The sequence below is a fragment of the Andrographis paniculata genome, unplaced genomic scaffold, assembly GCF_009805555.1.
Source record: "Andrographis paniculata isolate CXL003 unplaced genomic scaffold, ASM980555v1 Contig53END, whole genome shotgun sequence".
Lineage (NCBI taxonomy): Eukaryota > Viridiplantae > Streptophyta > Magnoliopsida > Lamiales > Acanthaceae > Andrographis > Andrographis paniculata.
In genome coordinates, this window is record NW_026137588.1 from 323,777 (window position 1) to 334,428 (window position 10,652).

General features: G+C 25.7%; 1 protein-coding gene across 1 annotated transcript; it reads right to left on the reverse strand.

The window, feature by feature from the left end:
* Positions 1–937: 937 nt before the first annotated feature.
* On the reverse strand, positions 938–7,381 carry LOC127255314 (NAC domain-containing protein 54-like). The gene is made up of 3 exons (XM_051280802.1): positions 7,112–7,381; positions 5,776–6,053; positions 938–1,309 (listed from the first exon to the last, which is right to left on the reverse strand). Exons 1-3 carry the CDS (start codon positions 7,266–7,268, stop codon positions 983–985), a joined length of 762 nt encoding a protein of 253 aa, XP_051136759.1. The 5' UTR covers positions 7,269–7,381; the 3' UTR covers positions 938–982.
* Between the last annotated feature and the right edge of the window lie 3,271 nt (positions 7,382–10,652).

Here is a 10,652-nt window from a genome sequence, read left to right on the forward strand (position 1 = left end):
TTTTTTTTAACAATTTTCGATAAATATTATTTAAAAAAATGCATATATGTAATCATACACAATATATAATATATACTCTATCAACTATTAATCATTTAACACAAATATTACTCAATTCGTTACACATATCCTATCCTGAAATTTCTATTTTGCTTTGTGCCACCTCTGAAATATTTTTAAAATAAAAAATAATATATTATACTTTATCTAATCATATCACTCATCTCTCATCACATCACCTGATTCTCATTTTATTCTCACCTAAATTCTAGTGTAGGAATCAAAATATTGCACCTTAGATGGACATAGTGAATATTTTTTTTATATTACCAATACAACTCTTTGTACCTAACATAAAAATACATCTATAAAAAAAAAAAAAATACAAAACAGACACACACAGCTATGCATTGGACTTAGGAACAGTATATTTTACCTAAGTCGACGGATGTGGGAAAAAATTGACTACTGAATCAATAAAATTTTGCAAGATAGATAAACCCCTCCCCCACCCCATGAACTAATTAAATGCCATGTGCTGATAACTATGTTTGGACAACAGAAGATGAAGATGAATCTCTTAAATAAGAACAGCAAACTACAAATGTCGATACATAGTTAATAATGATTCCCATTTGTTTCTTTCGAATTTGACCACTTTGAAGGGTATTAATAAATATGTCCTTTTATTACATATATAGACTTAATTAGTTAAACCATCGATCTCTTTATAATTTTAAAATTATATGAGATTTCCTTATATTTTAAAAATATTGTACATAATTTTTTTAAAAGTATAATATTTTTTTAAATACAAGCAAACCTCACACAATTTTTTTGGAGATTATGGAACTTCTTGAAAGAGTATGAATTGCAAACTTTCCAAATTACAGATGAATTATAAATATTTTTGCCGAAAAATTAGAGTAATGTGGAATACTAACTTTTTTATTATTTGAAATAAATGATTGTGTTTGATTAGTTATGGATCATTGTAATTGATGAATGCCCCTTGAGACACCTCTTCTCCTCCAAAGGTTGTTTTGGAAGAACACCACACTTCATCTTGTATAAATTGCATCCATGATTCATCTTTGTCCTCTTTATCTTCTTCTTCGATGCACGTGACGGCAGCAGCGGCAGAGGACGACGATGGGGAAAGAAAGTCGGGTGACAAAGTTTTGTGATCGATCATTGTAATTCCATGTGTATACTCAAGCAATGACATGTTGCTAGGTTGTCCTAACTGGTCCTCGACCTCGGAGCACAACCCGTTTTTCTTGAAAACACGGCATAGCGCGTACGAGTCCTGCGATTAATTAACCGTAAAAAAAATTATTAGATGAAGTTTTCGATCATAGTGCCGAGAAGAAAAAGAAAATAAAGACATAATGGACACACAAAGTTAAATTTAGAGGAGACAATTTAGTATAAATATATAAACTTTCTGCCCTAAGCCCCTATGTACATACACTCTTGTTTAGGTGATAGTTATGTGTTCGATGATGTAAATGACTATCTCATCTAATAATTTTAAACTTGGACAACGACAAATGAGAAACGGTGGGACTCGAACTAAAACTCTGATACCATGTTAAATGATGTAAATTCGAGTCCAAAAAAGTTTTGATACCATATTAGATGATGTAAATTAAATGACCGTTTTATCTAAAATAAACTTTTAGGGATATGCATAATTATTTATTTACAGACGAGAGTCAACCCACGCTATGTCTCTAGAAAATGTTGCAAAACAACTAATTTGTTTTGTTTGGTAGCACGTGTGTTTCATATATATAAAATTAGTAGATTTTCAAATCCATTCTCCTAGAATTTCAAATAGTATTTAATATTAAGTGATTTGAAATGTTTTCAAATCTTAAAACAATATATTTAAAATTCGAAGTATTTGAAAATAAGAGAGAATTCAAATTTCTTTCTTTAAAATCAAATAGAGTCAAACTAAATTATATACCAAATCTTGTGAACTCATTTTTCTTTTTTGTAAAAATCATCACACACACATATATATATATATATAAATTATATAATTCAAGTTAATAAAAATCACGCGCAATCCTTTATACATGTGTAAAATATATATGTTTTGTTATTTTATCTTTTATACCATTTCGTATTAAAAAATTATATGTTTTAGTGAAAAATATTTTATTTTTTCCTATAAAACATATAAAATATAATAAAAACTATAAACAACATTATATAAATTTTCAAAATATTTTTGAAAGCATAGACAGGTAAAAAGTATTATAGGGAAGTCCTTTTTTGGTCAATAGTTGGGACTGTTAGATTTGGTTTGATACACTATTTACTGCCAATTTTAAAGTTAATATAAAAAGAAATTTGGATGAAATACCATGCTAATTAAAAAATAATAATAATAAAAAAGCACGACATAGTAATAAAATTCAAACTTAAAAAAAAGAAAATTTAAAACATCATAAAAAAAAAAAAAAAACAAATTTTAAGAAACAAGCCTCAAACAAATCTTTGTATTGCACTGATTAATTTAATGAATCAGCATATATAGTCAAATAAATTGTAAAAAATTAAGATTAGGGTTTCTATTTATAACAATAATTGGATAATTATAATTAATTCAAAGATATAAGATATTCCACCGGGACGGTGAGACTCGAATTCGAGACTAAGGTTCTGATACCTACGTGATATAAATCATCCTCTTACCTGAAAGTTAAAATTGCTAAGAATATACATAATTCATTTATTTATCTATACACAGACTCGGCCAACATATATATATATACATATTTGTACTGGTGAGACTCAAATTCAAGATTAAAGTTCTGATACCTATATAATATAAATAATCGTCGTCATACCTAAAAGTTAATACGGTTAAGAATACACATCATTCAAATATTTATCTATACACCAGACTCGACCAATATACATATATATATATATATATATTTATAAAGATAACAATGGAATACAAAGACATATCTCTATTCTTATGCAATAGCTCTCTCTCTCTTTTATATATATATATATATATATATATGATAGGTTGGGTTTTAATTAAAAAATGTGGGAGAATAAAGTGAAAAGTGGTCATGAAAAATGAAAGGGAAGGCAGATGGTGCTATATATACTTTAAGGATAATCATAAAAATTAAGTTATCATGCAAGAATGTGTTCATGATTCTAATTTAGATCAAGATAGATAGATATATATATATATATATATCTAGAGAGAGAGGGATGAGATTTCAGTGTAATAGAAGAATGGTACTTTTGTCTCATTTCATTATACAAAAGACAAAAGTGAAGCAAAACTTTGTCACTCAAGAGAGATATATCACTCTCACACTAAAGACCTCTCCAAGAAAAGAATAATGTATCACCTAATTAATTAATTAATTAATTATTATTATTATTATTATTATTATTATTAAGGATGACGGTAATATTTGCTACACACAAAAGGCAAATAAAGATATGGATCATTATGGGTCACAAAAGTAGGAAAACTCCCCCATGCATTCCCATGCACTTCACGTTCTTTCTTTTTAAGTAAATTATTTAGGATAAACGTTTTTTTTAGTCTCGTAATTAGACTTTTTATCATTTAGTCTCGTAATTTGATATTGTCTTAAAATAATCTTATAAGTGAACTTTTATTGCATATTTAGTCCTCCGACGCAGAAGATACTTGCGTGGCATGCCGGAGGATACGTGTCCATCAAACGCTCAGGACATGTGTTCATGCCACCCAGGCATCCGGCGCCGGAGGACTAAATATGCGAAATTTTTTCACTTGTAGGATTATTTTAAGACAATTTTCAGTTATAAGATTAAAATGATAAAAGAGTATGGTTACAAGACTAAAAAAATAATTTACCCAAGTATTTATTCATTCCTATAGACGATTTGGGTTTGTTTGTTTAGTGTTTTTATTTGAATTTTTATAGATTTGAAGTATAGAGAATTGTGTCGATAGTAATAAAAAAAATTCATCAAGACTTTTCGATTGTGTTTCTTGTTTTATTTTATACTATTCTCAAAAAAGAAAAGGAAAAGTAACTATATTTTTTAATAAAAATAAAATTATTTTTCTTTCTCATAATTTTTAAATAATTATAAAAATTATTTCACCCAAACAACATCGGAATATTCCTCAAAATATTTTCAATATATACCAAATTTTAGAACACTAAAAAGAACGCAACCTTCATTTTCTATGTTGATGACTTGATTTTAGAGTGAGGGCACATGTAAAAGGTTATATAGTCCCTCTTGCTTTTTATCCATCCTTTAAATTGTACACTAAAAAGAGTGATGCTGAAATTTTTTGGAGAAATAAATGGCTTTATTTACCATGAAAATTTTTGGCTTAGATATTCGAGCTTTTAGAGTCAAATGGTGACATCTCTAAGTCTTTTTCTTTGTGAGTTTTAAATTTAAGTTTCACTATTTATTTTTCTCTAAAAAAATTAATAAATCAATTTTTTTTTTTTTTTTTTTTTTTTGTATTCCCACCATCTCGAAAGAAAGTAATTTATTCGTCTAAAATCAAATGGGTCCTTAATTAGGGGTTTTTTAATAAATTTAAAAATAATATTATTATAGTAGTCATTGAAAATGTGTAAAATTTTTTGACATTTTTTTTCATTTGACTTTATGTTTAAAGTAATTGTATGTGTAATAGTATATTTGCAATTTAAGTAAAAGTTATATGTATTTTAGTGTATAGTTACTTTTTAAAAAAAGAAAAATAGGAAAATGATATTTTAAAATGGGACAGCCGTAAAAAAGAAATAAAAAAAAAAATATTTTGAATTAGGACAAGGGAAATATTTATTTATTTATTTATTTTTGTGTGTTCTAAAATAAAGTATCAATTTTCTTGTTTTGGTAATTGTATTACATACCTACTATTAAAAATATCCTCATAACTTGTAATATATTATACAAATGTCATTACTTTTATATATATACAACACTAATATGAGTATTTTTTATTTCTCTCTTGATTTGTACTACATATAAATATAATATCAATAATATTAAAAAATTTACATGCAAAAATAAAATGAATATTTTGTTTCCACCGAGGGAGTATAATTTTAAAAAATAAATAACATTCAACAATACATATTTATACATTATCAAATAAATTTTCAAATTCAAAATTTTTCTATTAGTAATTACTCACAATTCATCTTTAATTTGGTGATTTTCATCCTCTTCCCAAAATTGAAAGATAAGTGTTCTTTTGGAGTTTATTTTATATTTTTATTCTATTTATTTATTTTTTTAACGATTATTCTATTGTATTTTTATCCAAGCTCACCATTATATAGTAAAAAAAAAAAAAAAAAAGAAAATAAAGGAAAATTATTTTTTTTAAAAAAAAAAAAAAATTGTCTTGTATCATCATAAGAGTTCATGATTTATTTAGTGAAAATAAGAGTTGTAAACATTTTTTTATCAATATTTATTTACATTTAGATTCATGATTTTAGTAAAATTTCATAAGATCTTGTTAATCTTAAATATTTAGTATAAGGGTGTGTTCTTGGAATAATATATATATATTATATTTTTTTAACTATATAATATATTATTATGTTCTAATATGTTGTACTCAACACTTATTTTTTATATAAAAATATCACATTTTATTTTAAAAAAAATTAAAAGAAAAACACACCAAAACATTAAATCTAAAAATAATTTATGTGAATGCAAAGAGTTTCTAAAAATAAATAAAATAAAATATTTACGTACTTGAATGCCGGAGGCGTCTTCGCATTCTTTTTCATCGAGTCGATATTCATGCATAACCCAATCAGTCCGGATGCCCTGAGGCGCTCTCCCTCTATAGTACACTAGGGTTTTCTTCATCCCGATTGCCCGGTTTTGGCTACTCACTCTTCGATCTTTTCCTGTAGATTTCCAATATCCAGCTCGGGTTGCTCGGTTTGTTCTGAATCCATTTGGATACTTGCGGTCTCTTGGACCGAAGAAATACCATTCTGGATCTCGACTAGGTAAGAACGATTTTTCTACAAGATATATAATTAATTATCAAGAGGATTGAAATACCAAAAAAACCTAGTCAAGATAGGATTTTATTTTAGTTGAAGGGAAATAAATACTACCTCCGTCGGGCTCTAAGGGTCTTATTTACTTTTTGCGTGTTGATATTTGAATATTAATTGTTATATTAAAACGTAGTACAAATTAAAAAAAAATTGCAAAAATACTTTCATTAGTGTCTTATAATACTAATAAAAAGACATTTGTATAAAAAAATATATATTTTCAATGTCAAGTATAATGATATAAAATGTAAATGTGATCTTTAAAGGCGGACGGAGAAATATATTATTCTACTATATTCATGTAAAATGTAAGGGTTTTTAAGGATCGACATTGATTAATATTGAGTGCATTGTATTAATTAACAAGATTGAAGAAAAATAATAATAATTGATCTACATTTTGTTCAATTTACCCATAGTGATACATTATTAGTGCAGTCGAGTCCGATACAGAGATTAAGAAAAATAATATTTTATTAATAAAATGATAAAAGTAAAAATAGAGTTGAAAATATTTTTAAAAATTTAGTTATAAATAAATAAAAAAGAAAGAGTGAAGAGATAATATAATAAAGATAATATATTTATTATAAATAGTGTTGAACATATGATATAGTAATTAAATATTGACTTGAAAATATTAATAATAATTAAATTTAATAGACTGACTGAAAATAAAAGTGAAAATAAATTTAATTACATAGATAAAATATTAATTAAGTAATCACATACAATAATTGACTTTTATAATTAGTTATCTTATATTTTTTACATAAATAAAATTTCAAATCTAATCTTTCTAATTATAAACTCCCTTCGTACACCAAAATTAGTTACACGAATATATACACATGAATGCTCTTAGTCGACTAATGTCTCGCGCGACATTCCCAATTTCCTAAACTAATTTCTCATTGTTCAAAATTCATGTTCCCAATTTCCTAAACTAATTTCTCATTGTTCAAAATTCATGTTAGAAGATCGAATGCCACATTATATCGAGTTATTACAAAACGAACCTGCTAAGTCCCACGGCTCGCATTTGTAAAGATCGACTTCAGGAATTATGTCGAGCTCGATTTCATGGCCATGGATTTTCCTCTTGAGATAATAATTCACTAGCTCTTCGTCCGTAGGATGGAATCTGAAACCGGGAGGCAATCCAACGGGAGCCATTGATCGATAAATATGTGTATATATATATAAGGCTTGCCGGAGTGCCGCCACACAGCCACCACCGGCACCACCACCGCCGCCGCCGGTAATCAGTTCAGAAGCTGATGTGAACTTTTCTAAACTCCAAAGACTAGCAGCAAAGCATAATTCTTGAAATGGCAATAATTATATATAGAGAAAAATTAAAAAAAAATCAAAGTCCCTTTGTCTTTGAGTCATTTTTCACTTTTTGAGATTCTTTGAAACGTTCCTTGCAAGCCCAACAATTTATTTTAGTTTAATTAAGTTGTGTTCTGTTAATATATACTCCATCATTTTTAACAAACTATCCATTTTTTTATTTTGATCCGTCACATAATAAAGTATTCATTTTTATTTTTAATAATTGTACTATCTAACTAATATTACAAATATTATTTCAATTTACAATGTATTACAAAAATATTATTACATTTATATCATACAACACTAAAGTTAATTCAGTCTTTTTACCTTTATTTCTACTATATCACAATATAATACTAATATTTTTAAAAATTCGTGAAAAAAATAAACGGATAGATAGATATGTGACGAAGAGAGTATAATTTTTTAAAGGTTTTTTGTTGTTAATTCCTAGGAATTGTGAAAATGTTCTAATTTTTTTTTCCTTTAATTTTTGGATACTTTATGAAAAAAAATAATATATTTTATTGGTAATAATATATATGTTGTATTTTTGTGTAGAATTTTGTGGAAGTGATGAACAACTGTTTCTTTTAAGTTGAGTTTGAGAAAAATTGATTTAGGTTCGGTATTAAAATAATGTTTGATGAAATGTTTTGTAAGAAGAAAAATGTATTATTTTTTAAATAGTAAAATTTGAGAAAATTTGGTTAAAGAAACAAACCGAAATGTCCTAAATAAAGACCCTAAGTACTACTATTATTTTGTTTGCATGTTTTACTTGGCCGGATTTTTAAATAGTATTATCTCCGCTTCTAAGGGTCACGTTTATCTTTTGTGTCATTGTACTTAACATTCAAAATATCTATATATTTCATTACAAAAAAATAGTATATTTGTAACGGAATTCTGTTCCTAAAGTTCACGTAGCTAACGTAATTCTATCTCAAATTCCGTCTCTAATATTATTAGTAACGGAAAAAATAGATTTAACAACGAAAAAATCTTATTACAAAATTGATATTTTTTTGTAGTGTTTGTATAATTTTTTTTGTACAAATGTCATTCTATTAGTATTATAAAACACTAATGAAAGTATTTTTGTAATTTTTTTCTTAATTTGTACTAGTTTTGATATAATAATTAATATTAAAAAATCAACACGCAAAAAGTAAATGAGACTCTTAGAGCCGAACAAATTAGTATAATTTTGATAGTTTTATACTTGTTGGTTTGAAATGATTTTATAAATAATATTTCTTTTAAAAAGTGTCAATAAATAAATAAATAAAACTTTCAAATGTTTTAAAATCTTTTTAATTTAAAAAAAAAAATTAAAAGAAAGAGAAGTACTATTCTACAACACCTCCTAACAAAATCAAATATTTTAAAACTTACAAACATTTTTAAATATTTTTTTAAATTAAAAATAAGTTTTAACTATGATACTTTAAATAGAAAAAAAAAATTGAATGTAATTTTTTTATAAAAAAATATATTTTATAAATACATTATATACTATAAAAATAATATTAAAACACACACCCATTTATATATATATATATATACTACAACTCAGCCGTACGACTATACTGCACGAGTAATTTGTAATATAAGAAAATTTGTTGTATATATAAATTATAATTCATTTAAGTTATACAGATATTTTCATTAAGTACGTATATACTTAATTTCTTTTGGACAAGTATTTTATTTTGTTTTGTAAGATAAAAATATTTCAATAGATAATGAAAAATTAATTTAAGATAAGCGATAAAGTACAACGCAAATATATATATATATATACATATAAGAAATTTGGAGTGACATATAGATATAAAGAAAGAAGAAAAAATATATAGAAAAATGAAGAAAAAAAATAAATACAAACACTTTAGCTTATTGGGACTGAGTTAACTCAATACTGGAGTTCACTCGGGATTTATAGGGTTTGCACCCCAACAATCCTCCTTCAAACCAAGGACCAACCAATGATCTTCTTTGCTCACCCCTGTATCGCCTATCACAAAGGACTCGCTGTTTGACTACCTCAATCGGTGGGGTGACCCAACACCTTGTCCGCTTTGGACTGAGCACGCACGAATTTGTTTTTGGATATCCTCCAAAAAGCCTCGTACTAGTGGAGTTTACTTGGGACTTATAAGGTGTGTAATTTTTTTCACCACTTCCAACGTAGCTTAAAGTAAAGATAAATAATATTTAATAATAATATATTTTATTTGTTCCAACTCAAAGTATTTTTTTTTTATTATTTGTAAGTTGATTTTAAAGTATTCATTTTCTATTTTATTAAAAGTAATCATACACTAATATCAAACAATCTTTAACTTTTACCTAAATTACAAACATATCATTACAGATAAAATTACTTTATATACAGAGTCAAAATATCTTACAGTAACCAATAAAATACTATTATTTTTTAATCTACTATAAAACTTTAAATAAGCATTTCGAATGGGTATTTTATTTTTTAATCTATTGTAAAACTTTAAATAAGCATTTCGAATAGAACTAAATAAGGTATATAATAATAATAATAATAATAATAATAATAATAATAATAAAAAATAAGTAATAATAATATTTTTAGGGCAAATAGTGTAGAAGGAAATTAGAAAATAAGATAAAGGATATTTGAGTAATTTCACGTAGCAATAAAATTTTAGTGAATATGTAATTATAAAGTATGAGACATAAGAACATGGTCCAGGTTGGTAATAATGCATGTAGTAATCGTAAGCTTTTTCTTTGATTCCTCTTTATTTTCTGAACCAACTTTAGCAATATATTTACAAAATAAATAAATAATACCTATTTATAAGTTTTTAGGTGAATTGATCGTTAATATTATATAACATGGTATTAGACGATAAAAAATCTATTAATTTGAATAGAAAATAATACTTTCTCCGTCCCAATATAATAGTCTTGTTTACCATTTTTGTCCGTCCCAAAACAATAGTCTCATTCCCATAAATAATCGTATACTGTAAAATTAACTTTATTTTTTCATTATTATTACACAATTGCCACTACTTTTTACACTAATACATTCACAAGAACAAAAAAGTCTTTTACCCGTACTTTTTACTCACTACCAATATAATATTATTATTCTTTAAATCTCGGGTACAACCCAATTAATACTATACTTCTGGGATACAGAAATAAAATATGGACAATTCAATATGAGTT

Bases quoted from the DNA above. Each gene is read 5' to 3' on its own strand.
- LOC127255314 (XM_051280802.1), bottom strand. From the start codon at position 7,268: ATGGCTCCCGTTGGATTGCCTCCCGGTTTCAGATTCCATCCTACGGAC. The intron at 6,054-7,111 runs GTTCGTTTTGTA...TATATCTTGTAG, and splicing joins CGAGCCGTGGGACTTAGCAG to AAAAATCGTTCTTACCTAGT. The intron at 1,310-5,775 runs GTACGTAAATAT...AATTAATCGCAG, and splicing joins AAGACGCCTCCGGCATTCAA to GACTCGTACGCGCTATGCCG.